Below are 17,690 nucleotides of genomic sequence, written 5' to 3' on the forward strand. Positions count from 1 at the left end.
TCCATGATGAAATGACTGAGATTCATTTAACTATTATTGTTCAAGCACCAGCCATAAACACAGGCTGAATCCAGATAGAAATCAAATCCGGGTAAAACTTTTCTGAGGCAGCTAAACAAAAACAGTGTGTGATTTGAGAAAAGAACATAGGGGTTTTGTCTTTCTTATTTCAGGCCTTGTACATACCAGAGAGATATTCAACTAACCACACAGAGGAAAGCTCCCCCAGAACTACATAATCAACCAGAGAGTGTGCTAACTCAGCAACTTCATGCTGCTCTGTTTGCTGGCTAAGCAACACCTCCACCACCATCTTGGTTGGCCTGGCTTACCGATAACAGAATTAACCCTTAAGTTAAAAACTGAATGATCTCTGCTGTGGGACCTCTTACATAAATGGAGCAGCAGCGTGGGAGTGCCATTCATATATGTGTGTGAATAAAGAATGTTGCAAATGAAAAATAACATATACTTACAGAACTGTCAATACCCAGTGAAAGCAGCATTATGAAAAACACTATTGCCCAAAAAGTTGATCCTTTAAGGGTTGAAATAGCTTCTGGATAAATGATGAAAACTAATCCAGCTCCTGAAGAACAAGGAAAGAAAAATAGTTTCCTAATTGCACAACTTTAAGGCAAGATTTTATATTTATATTTAATATTGGTTGGTTATGCCTTGGTTAGAGAGCCTTCTTTAATATCGTCTCTAATTCAGTTGCTTCCCTTCCTACCCACACCCAACCCTTGGCTTAAAAGTTATATATGCTGCATTGTAATGCTTGTAATATGTCAGAAGGTGTCGCTATAGTGCTGCTTGCACAGCTTGCAACATAATGTATGTGGCCTAATACTGCCTGGAAAGGCTTCTGCTTTGGACCCAAAATGTGTTAAGAAAAGATTGGCTGTTTTCATGTTTGTTATAGGTAGCAATGTTGTCACCTGGCATAAGAACATCAAGTGATACAATAAAATATTATTCCCTATAAAATGAATAAGGAAACAAGCCTTGAAAATAACCAGTCTTTTCTTAAAACATTTACGAGACAAAGAAACCTTTCCAGTTCTGCAGGATTAGTCCACACTCATTTCACAGCATGCAACTCAGAAGACTGAGAGAGGCACATAGGCCAGAAGTGAAAATCGAGAGGAGAAAAAGGAGAAAAGTACTGCTTCAAGGTGGTGCAGAAGTGGCTTTGTCAACAGCACAAATAGATAGGCATTGCATATAGACCAGGGAAATAAATCCCAGAGGGAACACACAAACATTAGCCAGAAATTGTACTTTGGAGCCTAGATATGTGCTTTTTGTTTGGAGCGAACTGGTTACTGGAACCAGTTGTGGGGGGTAGAATAAACAGAAAGGCAAGATGGAATCGATGAGGGAAGAATAAGTTGCCTACAAGTAACTATCTGTAGATCATTTATTCTCAGGCTTTGCTTCCTTCCTCCTCTTCTTCCTCCAGTTAGTTAGTGTTAGAACTTTTTTTTTTTGCAAACCACATGACTCCATGATGGCCACATGCAAAAGAATGGCTTTCTTTGCCTGCAGTAATAAACCTTACAATACTTTATTCTTTCAACCAGCAGGCTTACCAGACTAAACATACTGTATAACAGTATACCATTGCTATATTTTCTGGGTAGGTGGGTCACTGTCACTTACCAAGAGAGAGAGGAGGAGGAGTGAAGTGGCAGTAATGGACCCAATCTGGTATTGGTGGTAGCACATTTAAAAACACAAGAAGAGCCTGCTAGTTGAAGCCAATGGCCCATCTAGTCCAGCATCCAGTTCTCAATGTGGCCACCCAAATGCCTGTGGGAAACTCGCAAGCAAAACCCAAGCACAAGTAGCACTATCCCATCCTGTGGTCTCTAGAAACTATTATTCAGTAACATTGCTGCCTCCAGCCATGGAGGTAGAGCATAGCCATGATGGCTAGCAGCCACTGATAGCCTTCTCTTCCATGTATAATCCTAATTCTAAAGCCATTCAAGTTGGTGGCCATCACTGCCTTCTATGAGAGTGAGTTCCATAGATTAACCATGCACTGTGTGAAGAAGGGCTTTCTTTGGTAGAATCTATACACATATAAAAAATGCTGTGAAAATGCTTTTTAAAAAAAATGTTTTGAATAATACATTGAATTTTGCATAGCCCATATTGTTGCCATCTAGTGTCACGCTTGTATGTTGCACTTTACAACACATTTAAAACTGTATAGATGAGTCATTTATCTGTCCTGAATTCTGCAACATTCAGATTCATTGGCTGTATCCTGTCATGTGGCATTTTCAACTAAAAAAGGAGAGGTGCATAGGTTTATGTAGTTTGAATCAAGGAAAGTGTGCAGATGCATTCTTACCTTCAGTGGCCACATCTTGAATTTTGACTTTGTATACGTGTGCCATGTAGCCCAGTATAGAAAAAATGGCAAATCCAGAGATGAAGCTAGTGACACAATTGATCGTACTGGTCATCAGCGCATCCCTAGGAGAAATCAGGAGATGATGAAAAGGCAGCAAGCAGATCCCAGTGCCAAACCCAGTTAAGAACCTCATGCAATGTCATTTTAGTAGAGCTAAACACAAATTTGAAGTACTTTATACAATTTGACTACTGTTTTTTAATGCTACCACCCAGCATCAATTTACACGCAGATCATCAAATTCTGCTGACCAAAGCATCTGTTTTGAGGTGACATCTTGTGGTAGATTGCAATTTTGAGTGGACTGGTGTCAGTGTGTTAATATTCCAAGTGTCAGGAACAGAAGGCTCAGGTAGAGTCAAGGGGCCTTGTCCGAGTGAAAATAAATCTCAAGAGATCTCCACACTACTTCGGCATAGTGGTTAAAGTGTTAAGACGATGAGCCAGGTGACATGCATTCAAATTCCTACTCAGCCTCAAAAATCACTTGGTAGTGCTGTACTGAAAATGTACGGAAACTTTAGTGAAAAGCTCATGGGTAGAGTGCTTTCTTCACTTTCAAGGAGGCCACTGGAGATATATATATATATATATATATGCAGGTTTTGGTGTCCTCGGGTGTCTTCCCGTGTAAAAGTTGGGGTGTCTAGGCGACGTTTCGACGAGGTCTCACTCGTCATCTTCAGGCTGGTGCTTTCGGCTTCTTGTTACTGGAACAGAGCAGGATCTCAGTGTTTGAGTTCCTATAAATACTGTAGAGGGGGTGTGGTGTATAGCCTCCAATGTTCTGGGCAGAGAGGAAGTTCCCAGGCTAGTGTGCCTTTTCTTCTTTTGTTCCTTAATTACTTGAGAGATATCTTGAGTGATTTCTTGAGTGATATCCTGAGTACCACTTAGGTGGGTCATTAGGTGTGGATTAGTTGTTAAAGTCTTTGTGTCTTGACCTCTTGAACTTTGTGAAGAGTTTTCCTGAGAAGATGGCTGTACTGTACTTAGTTGTGCTCTGGCTTGGCTTCGTGTATAGGGGCGAGCTGTGGTTTTGTGGCTTGTGTCAGCCAGATCTGTGTAGGGATTGCAGGGGGGTGCAGCATCCGGAGGTGCCACCATGGATTGGCTACTGGATGGTGTCTGTAATTCATCTGTGGAGAGGGTCTGGGTTTGGGTCTGGTGTGGTTGATTGGTGTTGGCGTTCTGTGTGCCTCTGGATCTGGTGTCAGTTTTTGTGGGGAGGGCTAATTTCCAGATGTCTGGCAAGCGGGATGTGTCGTCACGCTTGTTCATGTTGTGAGGGTGTTTCTCTATCTCGATGGCTTCCATGATTATTCTCTTGTGGTGATGTTCCGTGTTAAAGAGCAATTTGGAATCTGCAAAATTAATTTCGTGTCCTGTTTCTTTCATGTGTTGGAAAAGAGAGGAAGTTTTTTCTTCTTTTTTGACGGCATTCTTGTGTTCTGCGATACGTGCATTTATTCGTCTGTTTGTTTGTCCAATGTACGTGGCTGGGCAGACTTTGCAGGGTATTTCATAGATCCCTTGGTTTTCCAACTGGATTTTATCCTTGGGGTTTCTGAGGATATTGGCTATTTTTTGGTTGGTGCAAAAGGCTGTTTTGATATTGTGTTTATGGAGGATTTTGCTAATTTTATCTGTAGTGCCCTTGATATAAGGGAGGAGGGCCATGCCATTGTTTTCTTCTGTGTCTTGGTTTTTGGGGGGTGTTTCCTTTTGGATTAGCTTCGTAATCCTGTTTTGCTGGTATCCATTGGCAATTAACACGTTTGAGAGATTCTGTAACTCAGTTGTCAAGTGGTCTTTGTCAGCCAGGCGTTTGGTTCTGGAGATGAGAGGCTCCCTAGGACACACTATCTACCGGAAAAAAACACACACCAACCGCTACTTACATGCACAATCACACCACCATCCTGCACAAATAAACTCCGTAGCCAAGACTCTCATCTCCAGAACCAAACGCCTGGCTGACAAAGACCACTTGACAACTGAGTTACAGAATCTCTCAAACGTGTTAATTGCCAATGGATACCAGCAAAACAGGATTACGAAGCTAATCCAAAAGGAAACACCCCCCAAAAACCAAGACACAGAAGAAAACAATGGCATGGCCCTCCTCCCTTATATCAAGGGCACTACAGATAAAATTAGCAAAATCCTCCATAAACACAATATCAAAACAGCCTTTTGCACCAACCAAAAAATAGCCAATATCCTCAGAAACCCCAAGGATAAAATCCAGTTGGAAAACCAAGGGATCTATGAAATACCCTGCAAAGTCTGCCCAGCCACGTACATTGGACAAACAAACAGACGAATAAATGCACGTATCGCAGAACACAAGAATGCCGTCAAAAAAGAAGAAAAAACTTCCTCTCTTTTCCAACACATGAAAGAAACAGGACACGAAATTAATTTTGCAGATTCCAAATTGCTCTTTAACACGGAACATCACCACAAGAGAATAATCATGGAAGCCATCGAGATAGAGAAACACCCTCACAACATGAACAAGCGTGACGACACATCCCGCTTGCCAGACATCTGGAAATTAGCCCTCCCCACAAAAACTGACACCAGATCCAGAGGCACACAGAACGCCAACACCAATCAACCACACCAGACCCAAACCCAGACCCTCTCCACAGATGAATTACAGACACCATCCAGTAGCCAATCCATGGTGGCACCTCCGGATGCTGCACCCCCCTGCAATCCCTACACAGATCTGGCTGACACAAGCCACAAAACCACAGCTCGCCCCTATACACGAAGCCAAGCCAGAGCACAACTAAGTACAGTACAGCCATCTTCTCAGGAAAACTCTTCACAAAGTTCAAGAGGTCAAGACACAAAGACTTTAACAACTAATCCACACCTAATGACCCACCTAAGTGGTACTCAGGATATCACTCAAGAAATCACTCAAGATATCTCTCAAGTAATTAAGGAACAAAAGAAGAAAAGGCACACTAGCCTGGGAACTTCCTCTCTGCCCAGAACATTGGAGGCTATACACCACACCCCCTCTACAGTATTTATAGGAACTCAAACACTGAGATCCTGCTCTGTTCCAGTAACAAGAAGCCGAAAGCACCAGCCTGAAGATGACGAGTGAGACCTCGTCGAAACGTCGCCTAGACACCCCAACTTTTACACGGGAAGACACCCGAGGACACCAAAACCTGCATTCCTGTACCCGTGAAAATCTACGAAAGCATATATATATATATATATATATATATATATATATATATATATGCCAGACTTGTAGAGTTTAATGATTCTAAAGAAATTTTGAAATGCCCTGCAGATGAAGCAGAAAGAAACAGAAGGCACTTTCATGAGGGAAGAAAACTTTTGGGAAACTGCAGGGCAGGTTTTCACCACCATTGGGTGACTGTGGGACAACCAGTCCCCATCAGTTTATTCTACCTTTCAAGGTTGTGTGAGGGGGATAAATGAAGGGGAAAGAGCAGGGACATATCAATACATTCGGTTAGCTGAGGCAAAGGGCAAAATGGTTCCACCTTCCAATTTCAGAAACAGAAGGTGGTGAGAATGGCAATAGGCCAAGATCCTACAGCAGCACCCAAGGAGAGGGCAGAGGACAGGCCATATGGCCAACACAACTGATAACACAAAAGACAACACAACTGTCTCCTCGGGCTCCTTGTCATTACTGCCTTACCCCCAGAGTAATATAAATTGAAGTGGTCTCAGGACCAAACATTGTTTGAGGGTGGAGGTGGCAAACCTGTGGCTCACCAGATGTTGTTGGACCACAACTCCCATCACCTCTGACCATTGCCTATTGTGGCTGGGGCTGATGGAAGTTGGAGTCCATCTGGGGACCACTTTCCCTGCATCAATTCTAAAGGCTATATATATGGAAGAGAGTGAATGACACGATCCAAAGAGTGGAAGACAGGATTATTAATCTTTGAAGAATTTAATGCAATAGTGACTATCACCTCAAGCAATTCTTATCCAGTGTGGGATGGCATCCCCACTCTGTTTTAGATGTTTCATGGCAAATTTACTCAGATTACAGGATAAAAGCAATTATGCAGGAAACGGTTCTCTCTCTCTCATTTTAAAGGCATGCTTCCTAGTGATTGGTTAATGGTAATCTAATTGCGAAAAAAAAGGCAGATGGTTGTCATTTGGATAACTGCATGTGATTGCAGGTGTTGCTTCTGCTGCAAGATGATGCCCATTCATTGCCACAGTGGAATATCTTACTTGGAAATCTAAAGCCCAGTTCAAATCTGAAACAAACAAAATAGCAGACTGCCAAAGCCACTATTTGCTTCATTGCAGCATTCTGAATTTCGTGGAACATGAAGAGTCTGGTGGATCAGGCCAATGGCCCATCCAATCCAGCATCTTGTTCTCAGTCACCAACCAGATGCCTGTGGGAAATGCGCAAGCAAGACCCGAGCACAAGAGCCCTCTCCTGTCCTGCGGTTTCCAGCAACTGCTAGTCAGAAGCGTAACTGCCTCCAACTGTGTGTAGCCATTGTGGCTTAGCAGAGACAGGTACCATTACTTCAGTGGAACAGACACACTGGTCCAAATAACTTGCACTGACAACAGTTTGGAGGATGCATGAAAATATGGATGCTTATATGGAGGGAGGGAACTATACATAGCCACTCTGGGGCAGTTATCCATCCTAAATGAGATTGGGAAACCTATGGCCCTCCAGATGTTTTCTGCCCCAGTCAATATGGGCAATGGTCAGGGCTTATGGGAGCTGTGGTCTAGCAACTGCCACATATGCATGTGCAGTTTCTAGGAGCATCCTCTGAGTCCTTCACCAGGTACCACTGCCATCAGAGATTAGGCTAGTGGTGAATGGGGAGAAAGCCCCAGAGGTGGAATGTTTTTCCACCAGAGGCTCGTCTGCTGTCAAATTTAATTACTTTTGCCCAGGCAGCTGCGTTATGTGACCCATGAGAGCAACAAAATACACAGACTGTACAATGGTGATGGGATAAAATCAGGCCAGATCTTTATTGGCAGCAGCAGGCTGGGCAAGGGTTGGCATGGCATTGGGTCCCAGGATCAGTTCATCCTTCAACAAGCCCCATGTTGATGGAATGGATCTGCTGGGTTTGGATTGCTCCAAACCTGCACAACAGGAGTCAGCCAGTGTTGAACCTTGCCGTGGTGCAAGCAAGCAAGATCTCACTGTGGGACCAGGGTACATATTCCAACCAGGCACATACCAAACTCTCGTTTGAGTTTGCCATGGTCAATCCTCCCCTCAGGCCCCTTATGGGGGAGCCCTATACTATGTTGATCCTGACCAATGCCATATAAACAATGTTCTTCTGCTTATTGCTTAACAAAAGAAAGCTGTAATTACACTGAGGGAAAGGTGAAAAAAAAAACCAACCAAGTGCCAATCAGGTTGAGAGAAAAGAAAATCATTTCTGGCCCTGTCAACCAATGACCCAAATTTGCTCAGTGAAGGCTCTAACTCGAGGGTGGGTGAGATGCTGTCAAAGCAAAATGGCTGTGAGATCCAGGGGAAGCAGCCTTATATAGGCTTCCCCCCCCCCTCTGCAGCAAGGGCTCATGGGCCAGCTTTTTCCCATGAGCCCATCACACAGAGAAGAAACCTTGCCCAGTATTTTGCTGCAAATCTATGGGCCACAGTGACGCTGGGCAAAGGCGCCATGTGCTTATTGGTCACGGAACGGGGGCTTAGATGCCACACAAATATATTGATATTTACTCAGCCCTGCTAAGCTTTTAACAGGTTTCCTGTCTCTAAGTGATGTGATACCTTCCAGAATGAGAGACTGCATGCCCCTACAAAACCAGTCACTTGGAAAGAACATTAGGAGAAAGTGGTTGCTCTTTTGGACTTTGCATAGGCTTCCCATAGGTGTGGGAAACGAGATATTGGACTAGCTGGGTCCAGTAAGGTTCTTAAGTTCAGTAACCTCAGGAATGAATACCTTCTTTCCAGAACTATGGCAGCACTGTACAGACATGCATGCAAACATAGGAAGCTGACTAATACTGAGTCAGCCCATTAGTCCACCCAACTTAGCATTGTCTTCACTGACTGGTGTGGCTCACCAGGGTTTCGAGCAGACGTCTCTCCCAGCCCTACCTGGAGATGTCAGGCTTGACCCTTAGAGCTTCTGCGTGCAAAGCAGGCATTCTACCACTGAGCCACATAACTCTAGGAAGCTCACAAGCCAAGGCCCTGTTTTGACCTTTTCCTACTGATTTCCCCAGTTTGTGGAATGTAAAGGTAGACTGGCTCTGTACATTATTATTAAGAACATACACACATACATGAAAATAAAACTGTTAAACAATCAAAAATATGTTTTCCTCATCTATTTAAACAAATAAAATTGATTACAGGGACATGAGTAGGTTTACAGCATTGTAGCTTACCTGTAGCAGTTGTTGTCAAATCTATTGTAGCTGGCAAAGGCAATTAAGACCCCAAACCCAGCCCCTAAGGAGTAAAATATTTGTGTGGCTGCATCAATCCATACCTGCATAAGGAGAACAGAGGAAGGTAGTTTGTGGATTATAGCAAAATTGAACAACAACAACAACAACAACAACAACAACAACAACAACAACAACAACAACAACAACTGTATTTTCAATTATATAATTTGTTTGGGGAGGGGGGGAAATCCATTTCATGGATTTAAAACTAAGAAATAGGGGAAAGCTCTGCTGAAATCCAGAAAGCATAGGTGAGCAAGAATTTGAGCCCAGGTGCCCTACTTTAGTATTTTAAGGACAGGGGACAGGCACATCTGTGGCATGAAGCAGAGGAGGAAAACTGGGCTCCTCAGGGCAGACTGATAGGCAAATCTGTCACTCTCAGTTAGTCTCCATTTCTCATTTTTCCAGTGTTCACTTGCAAATCACTTTGCTAATGATTATGATTTTTTTTTTTTTTTTAAAAGAAGTCCTCATGAAAATTCATTGGCATTTTGGTGCAAATTTCTTCTAATATGCATATGCTTGTATGCATTTGCCTAAATTACAAACGGGGTGATTTTTGCCACTAACAGATGCATTTTTGTGAACACTTTGCCCCCAACATATGCATTTTGTATGTATTACTTGGCTGGACAACTGCATTACAAAATTCGGAGAAGCATGTTATTTAAAATAGCAGCTGTGTTCAGGTTTGTGTATTGCATTGGAAAGTGCACCCTTAAGGTTTAGACATGTTTGAGTGGGGGAGAAGATGGTCCTTAATGTATCTTTGTACTAGGAGAGACTGTGCCCTCCAGACAATTTGGATAAAAACTCCCCCGTGCTGGCTGGGGCTGATGGGAGCTGGCATAGAAAACATCTGGAGGGCACCATGTCAGTGAAGGCTACTCTAGGCCATTAATGGATGGGAAAGCTGGCACCAGTACTCAAAACTGAACCTGGAAACAAACAGGTAACCAATAAAAATGCTATAGGACTGGGGATATGTGACACAGAATTCAAGCAGAGGATCGCTGGACTCAGGCAATGAGTACAGTGGTGCCTCGCAAGACGAAATTAATCCATTCCATGAGGCTCTTCGTATAGCGGTTTTTTCGTCTTGCAAAGCAAGCCCATTGACAGCTTAGCGGATTAGCGCTATTAGCGGTTTAGCGGCTTTTAGCGAATCAGCTGATAAGCGGCTTATCAGCGGATCAGCTGATAAGCGGCTTAGGGCTTAGGAAAAGGGGAAAAAAGGGAAAAAACCCCGCAGGAACTCGCAAGACATTTTCGTCTTGAGAAGCAAACCCATAGGGAAATTCGTTTTGCGAAGCGCCTCCAAAACGGAAAACCCTTTCGTCTAGCGGGTTTTCCGTCTTGCGAGGCGTTCGTCTTGTGGGGCACCACTGTAATACAAAACAATCACAACACAAGAAGTCATAGACATCCAATGAAGCTGAATGTTGATCAATAGATGAAATAACTTCTTCACACAGCACACAGTTATGGGACAATGGAACTCCCTCCCACAGGAGGCAGTGAGGGCCAGTGAGGATTAGACAATTCATTGAGGAAAAGGCTATCAGTGGCTACTAGCTTTGCCTCCAGGCAGCAAATGCCTTTCAATATCAGATACTAGAAACCATAAGAGGGGAGAGTGCTCTTGTGCTTAGGTCCTGCTTGTGAGCAAGAATAGGATGCTGGTATGATTATATGGTTAGATGGACTTTTGGCCCGATCCAGCAGGCTCTTCTTATGCTCTTATTTTTACTGGTTGACACCAAGCATGATGTACCTAGCAATTACTGTGCCCTAGGTGAGGGGTAAGGAAACTGTATCTCTCGAGAGGTTGCTTGACTACAGCTCCCATCTTCCCTTATCATTAGCCATGGTGGCTGGAGCTGATGTGAGCTGGAGTCCAACAACATTCAGAGGCCCACAGGTATGCCAACCTAGGGCCCATGTTATATGTACATGTCAGTCTGTACTTTTTTTAAAAAAGTCATTCCAATAGGCAGATATTACATCTGATTCAACCTTAAAGGTAAAGGTAAAGGCACCCCTGACCATTAGGTCCAGTCGTGACCGACTCTGGGGTTGCGGCGCTCATCTAGCTTTATTGGCTGAGGGAGCCGGCATACAGCTTCCGAGTCATGTGGCCAGCATGACTAAGCCGCTTCTGGCGAACCAGAGCAGCGCACAGAAATGCCGTTTACCTTCCTGCCAGAGCGGTACCTATTTATCTACTTGCACTTTGACGTGCTTTCGAACAGCTAGGTTGGCAGGAGCAGGGACAGAGCAACGGGAGCTCACCCCGTCACGGGGATTCGAACCGCCGACCTTCTGATCGGCAAGTCCTAGGCTCTGTGGTTTAACCCACAGCGCCACCCGCGTCCCTGTTTCAACCTTAAGCCACATCTAATTCAGATAATTTGTTCCACCATAACCGTTCCCTGACCTTCCATTCCCCCCACACCAATAAATTTACTTCCTGCATGGTTTAAGCTTAAAACTCTTTTATTTCTCACCTCTGACACATGCCATATGCATTTAAAAATAAATCCAACTGTTGTTTTTGTTTTAATTCCAAGTACACCACAGCTGCAGGCTGCAGTCTACATTTGTGCTATATGTTGACTTCAACAGCACTAGTACTACGCAGAGCTGTTTACCCAAAACTACTTCAAGTTTCCTAAATATTTTCCCAAGAGGTGCCAGCCAGTCTCTTCTTCTAAGCTTCAGCATTGCGTCATTGCAAGCATTACTACGCCATTGTGGTAATGGATGATTCTTGCTGGCAAACAATCATAGGCAGATTTATAGCCTGAGGAAGAGAAAAACAACCAGGGCACCCACAAACACTAAAGTATTTGCAGGAAGCTCTTCACAGAGAACAATGAAGAAGGGAGACACACTCTTCCTGGCATCTCAGATTTCACTGGATAGCTACTGCTGCTCCTTTTGTGAAAGAGACACTAGATGTCTGCAGGACAGCAATTCATTCATTGCTGGGGAGCCAATGAGGTTACTACTTCCTGCCGTAGGCATTCCAGAGGCAGGGATTCATTGTTCAGTATCAGGTACCTTTGAGAAGATATGGGATAACCCCAGAGAATAGCAAATATGAAGCAGCTTGAATTGGGCCTGGAAATGAACAGCAAATAGACAAAGCTGTGACTTAGGTCCACCAAGCCACCCAGTTCTAAAAGGCAGAGGTTCATCTTGAATTACCTAAACAACACATCTGTTAAGTACATGACCCTTAACAGATGCAATTCCCTAGCATCACTTAGCATGAGTGCACATGGAAAGCTCTTAATACAACATGGTGTACTGAATTTTGTTGTTGTTAATTAAGAAGATAAAAAGAGCCTGCTGAGTCAGGCTAATGACTCATCTAGTTCAGCACCCTCTTCTCACACTGGCCGCCCGGATGCCTCTGAGAAACTGACCAGCAGATCCCAAGCACAAGAGAACTCTCCCCACCTGTGATTTCCAGCAACTGGTGTACAGAAGCATTACTACATTGGACCATAAGCATAATGGCTGCTAGCCACTGATATCTTTATCCACGAACTTGTCCAATACTCTTTTAAATCTACCCAAGATGGTGGTCATCACTGCCTCCTGTGGGGGGGGGGTGAGTTCCATTGCTTAACCATGCAATATATGAAGAGGTGCTTTATTTAACCAGACCTCCATCTGTCAACATTCTGCCTCGTTGGATGTCCAATTGTTCTATTATTATGAAAGAGGCATAAAAACATCTCTCTATCCAATGAAACTGTATGTGAATGAACAAACTTGGTTTGTTACTGTAATCTCCTTTTCAATGTTAAGTGAGAAGGTTGAAACCAAGCACTCACTGTGGCTTCTTTTAATCTTCTAAAGTCAATGTTGAGGTATGCTTTGATTCCATCATATGCACCAGGCAATGTCAGTCCATGGATTAACAGTACGGATAAAACAACGTAAGGCAATGTGGCTGTTATCCATACAACCTATTAAATTAAGACAAGCAACAAAAAATATTGATCTGTCTCTTGAATGGCAAACACAGCATTACTACTGCAACAACAACAACAGAACAACAACAACAACAACAACAATTTATTACTTATATACCACCCAGCTGGCCAGGCCTCCCCAGCCACTCTGAGTGGCTCTCAACAGAATACTAAAAGCACAATAAAACTTCCCTAAACAGGGCTGCCTTCAGATGTTTTCTAAAAGTCAGATAGTTGTTTATTTCCTTGACATCCGATGGGAGGGCGTTCCAAGGGATGGATGCCACTACCGAGAAGGCCCTCTGCCTGGTTCCCTGTAACCTCACTTCTCGCAGGGAGGGAACCACTAGAAGGCCTTTGGGAGCTGGACCTCAGTGTCCTGGCTGAACGATGGGGGTAGAGATGCTCCTCTCTCTTTGACTGCTTTTTTTGTTGTTAAAAAAGAAATGCAACCAACCATTTGAACAGCATCTTTCCATTTCAGTATAGTAAGGTAGGAGAGCTGGGGGGGAGGGATTCACATCTGGCAACCAATGTGCCCCTTTGGTTTCAGATAATACATGGGTAGACGAGTCTTAAAAGCCCAGGGCACAAATTTTCATGGCCTTCTAGTGGCTATGGTGGCTCACGTAGCAGTAATTAGTGCCAACTCTGGGAGTATATATTTGATTCTGGCCAAACTAAACCTCCTAGAGCAAAATATACATCAGGACAAGGTTGTCTTGCTCCCCATTCCTTTCGCGCTTCTGCTTTTCATGTATAAAGAGAGATTGAACTAAGCAGAATTTGCCATTAAGTCTAAATGCAGGAAATTGTGGCTTGATCTAACTGTGGTTACATAAAACAAACCTCAATCAAACCATGTTCAGTCTCTGGCACCTAATCAAGGGAGGCTATGGAAGTTTGAACAGGTATCCGGATATAGCCTGGGTAATTTGGAATGGATGATGGGGACAAAGAAGCTGAAACTTAATTGAGACAATACAAAAGTGTGGTGAGTGGGGTAAGGTCAGTCTTAGAAGGGTTGAGGCTGTCAGGAGCTAGAGTCAAATGTAGGTCAGCAATCAACCCAGAGTCAGTGAAGTTAACTCTTTATTCCAGAAGCCATAACAGCAACTCTTCCCAGTAGGTTTTGTTCTAACAAGGCAAATGCAGGGACTGATTGATGGTCCCCGCCTTCCCTAAGGCTCCTCCTCCCAAGCAGTTGCAAACTGTGCTCCACTCTCTTCATTTTTCTCTGTGTTCTAGGAGACCCAAGGGGAAGGGAAGCTGGCCACAGCAGGAGGGGGAGACTCCCTGGCTTCTTCAGCAGTCTGCTTCTCTGTCTTCTGGCCCCACTCTCCTCCAGCCTCCGTTTCTGCCTCAGAGTCTGAGCTGCCCTCTGCCATAACCTCTTCCTGCTCACCAACCTTGTTACCTTTTTGGCTTCTGACCTTGGGGGTCCCCAGCTGGTGCCTCCCACCACAACTCTGCATCCAGCCAGTTCATGACAGGCTCACAGTTTAGGGGGTACTCCACTGCTTGGCATAGCATCAGAGAAGGTGAAGGGAAGGTGGAAGCTGCATGAACCACTGTGTGCCTATATGTCTGGAACACAAAGCATGGCTTGAAAGTAGACAGTGTTCTGTACAAACCATGGTTTGATGTTACATCTGAACCACCAAAACCCTAATAGAAAAGCCCTTTTTAAAGAAAAAAATGTATGTATTAGGAAAATATTTGCCAACCTTTCCTGAAGTTTTCACACCTTTCCACAGGCTGAAGAAAACAGTGATCACCACAACCACGAGACACAGTGTGAGCTGCCATTGGGGCAAGCCAATATCATGAATCCCCCGGCTTAGGTGAAGCTGTAGAACTCTCCGCCTAAGCAAAAAGAGACGGAAGAGGGATTGAGTTAGATCCTTTTGTATGGAAAAACAATCACTAACTGGCTCCACATTTATTTGAAGTGGTGTGACTTGGTTTCAGCAAAGCATGTCCTCCCTAAAAGAGGGCACATGTTGCAGTGAGACCTGGACACTGACCTCCTGTGTTGTGAGTGGGTTAATTATACAGCCACAACATCCGACTGGTATGTCCCTCATTGCAGGGTTTAATCTGGCCACTGGGGTGCAGTCTAAACAGATTGAGGGACCTATATATACCTATGCACGTGACCCAGAGCTTCCTCTTTCGGCTCATGCATTGGAACACCCACCCACCTCTCCCTATATTTAGGGTATTTGCGATTGACCTTGTTATGCCATTGTGCGTCATCTGTCATTGGGACAGGGGCACGGCAGGAATTTTCCCCACATAGCAAATCATCACAACTTGTAAGGTTGTAGATAGGCACTGGTTCAGGTGATAGGGATGGGAGAACAGTTTCGCTATCTCTATGTGAAGGGATCCAGGGACTCAACTTGGTTTGGTCAACCCCCGAGAGGCAGTTGTGCCCATGCCTGAGTCCAAGGGAGCATCTGGGGAGTAGACATAGTCTGTTCCCAGGCTTTCCTCCTACCTCAGGTGTTCATCCTTGGCTAACCTATGATAGAGCTCTGGGTCAGCACTACCTGCAAGGGTGCAGGGAGCTAGTCGAACTACAGCTTTTGCAACCACTCAGTTTTTGTAATCAATAAAGTTGTGGCCTAAATTTTGCCAAAAACCAAAACTAAAATTTGAGTCAAATGTGTGTTTATTTAGGGGGGAGGTCTCTGGGTCTGAACACACAAACAGTGAACTGTTTGTCAAGATCAGGTCTCATCAAGGGGTCTGAAAAACATAGAAGTAAAAACAAAAAGAAAGTAATACACAGCTCAGTTTGATGTCAGGACTGGTCTTCTAGGTTTCCTAGATTGGAGGGGGAGCCCTCCTGCACCCCCCAGGCATATTCCTCTTAAGCAACGATGTAGGCCATGTTCAGTGTTGAGCTAGTAATCAATTTCAGGCAGTTTACTCAGGGATTGTTGCAAAGGACGCTGGACTAGGTGGATCTCTTTTTGCTCCATCAAGGCATTTCTTGTGTGCTTAAGCAAAAATGCATACTCAAGTGGGTCACTTTTCACAGGTTTTGCCTTAGCTGTGAAAATACCCTGAATATATACTCTTGCTTTAGAGTAGGGGTGTGGAACCTCTGGCCCAGAAGGGTAAATTCATCCCTCCAAGCCCAAGACCCTAAAATGAGCCTCTTGGATCAGGCCCATGGCCCATCTAGTCCAGCATCCTTTTCTCATAGTGGAGAGAACTTTAAGAAAATGAAAGCTAAGAGTTCAGCCCCCCCGCCCCCCCCCCCCGGTGGTGTTGCAAATGCTCCCATGAATTTGTTGCCCTGGGCAAAGGGCATTATTTGTTCTCCCATAAATACATCTCATTTCCCCTCCCAGAGCTACAATACTCAGAGTGATTTAAACAGTCAATTCCTCTTGCCAGGGGACTCTGGAAATGGTAGCTTGGTGAGGCAAATAGAGGGTTAGGATCCTAGGAAGTGTAGTTTGTAGTGCTCTGGGGGGAAATAGGGGTCTCATTACAACTCTCAGCAGCCTTAGCAAATTACATTTCCCAGGACTCTGGGGTTGGGGGGCATGGCTGTTTAATGGAGTATGATACAGCTTTATATACATGGTATAGATGGAGCCTTAGAGACCTCTGACAATATATATATATATATATATATGGTCATTAGGGATGCAAACTAAACCCAAGACCCTTAGATTGCCCTCTATTGTGGATTCAATTTTTCCTTTGTGAGCTGTATTGAAAGTCCACTCTTTATGTCGCTGTTAAAAGGACATGAAGCTTAAACAGGAAACAGAATTTAAAAGAATGTGAAATGCCTTGATGAGATGTGCCCACTTTGTTTTTCAATCTTGGTCTTTAAGATGGAGCCAGAAAAAACAAACACCCTACTCTTAAACACATGACGTAGAAACCATATCTCTATAGATATTGTTCAGAGATTTTCTCCTCTCCTGGGGGAAAACTAAGCAAAATAATTCCCCAGTTTTCACCACACACAAATTTGCATGTGGAAAATAACAGGTTCAAACCCTCTCATGCAGCTGTTTCAAGCTTAAGATATGGCTGAAGGGAATTGCTTTCAGAGTAATGAAGCTGGGCAAAGGAAGCTGGCTGAGAGGCATGCTGGGACAGAGAGGCAATGGGGACACATTCTTCAAAAATAGACCCCAGAAGTTATCTCAAAACTAGAACAGTGATTAGGGACATAGCTCAGTGGTAGAACATCTGATTGGCATGCAGAAGGTGCATCTCCAGGTAGAGATGGGAGAGACACCTGGAGAAACCCTGGAGAGCCGCTGCCAATAGACTGACCAGGTATAATGATGCCTCCTATGTTTTCATGGACCAATTGCATGTGAGTTTTGGTATGCACAGCTGTATATATGAAGGCTTCCACTTCGAAGTCGTTTCTGTCAGCACATGGATTCAGGGGCACAGCCTTACAGCTGTGAATCAGACTATAAAAGTGGCCCTCCAAACTTCTGATTTTAAAAAAATATTTTTATTAAATTTTATCCATATAACCCAAATAACAAAACAGAACTTCATGAGACAAACACATACAAACCAAACCAAACCAAGGTTAATGTGGGATGTTACATTTGCAAGAAGAAAATGATAAAGCTGTTCTTGGCTGTTTTTATCTACAACACAGCCTTCCCCATTTCCCCCGTGCCCTAGATCAGGCCTTCATTCCGTTTCATATCTTTAGGCACAAGGCAAAAACATTCCACTTCTCCAAGGCGTTCAGCTAATTAAACAATCTATGGTCTTTTAAA

At 43.9% G+C, this 17,690-nt stretch overlaps 1 protein-coding gene across 1 annotated transcript in view; it reads right to left on the minus strand.

Annotated features, from left to right (window-relative positions):
• The window catches only part of SLC6A2 (solute carrier family 6 member 2), a 58,685-nt gene that overhangs the window by 16,366 nt on the left and 24,629 nt on the right, over positions 1-17,690 (minus strand). The window contains exons 5-9 of the mRNA XM_081870222.1: positions 14,640-14,778; positions 12,772-12,906; positions 8,861-8,964; positions 2,366-2,490; positions 477-589 (exon numbers count right to left, since the gene is read on the minus strand). Of these exons, the coding sequence (XP_081726348.1) occupies positions 477-589; positions 2,366-2,490; positions 8,861-8,964; positions 12,772-12,906; positions 14,640-14,778 (616 nt within the window). The remainder of the gene's footprint in view (positions 1-476; positions 590-2,365; positions 2,491-8,860; positions 8,965-12,771; positions 12,907-14,639; positions 14,779-17,690) is intronic.

Source organism: Podarcis erhardii (genome assembly GCF_964252035.2).
Source record: "Podarcis erhardii genome assembly, chromosome: 7".
NCBI classification, from domain to species: domain Eukaryota; kingdom Metazoa; phylum Chordata; class Lepidosauria; order Squamata; family Lacertidae; genus Podarcis; species Podarcis erhardii.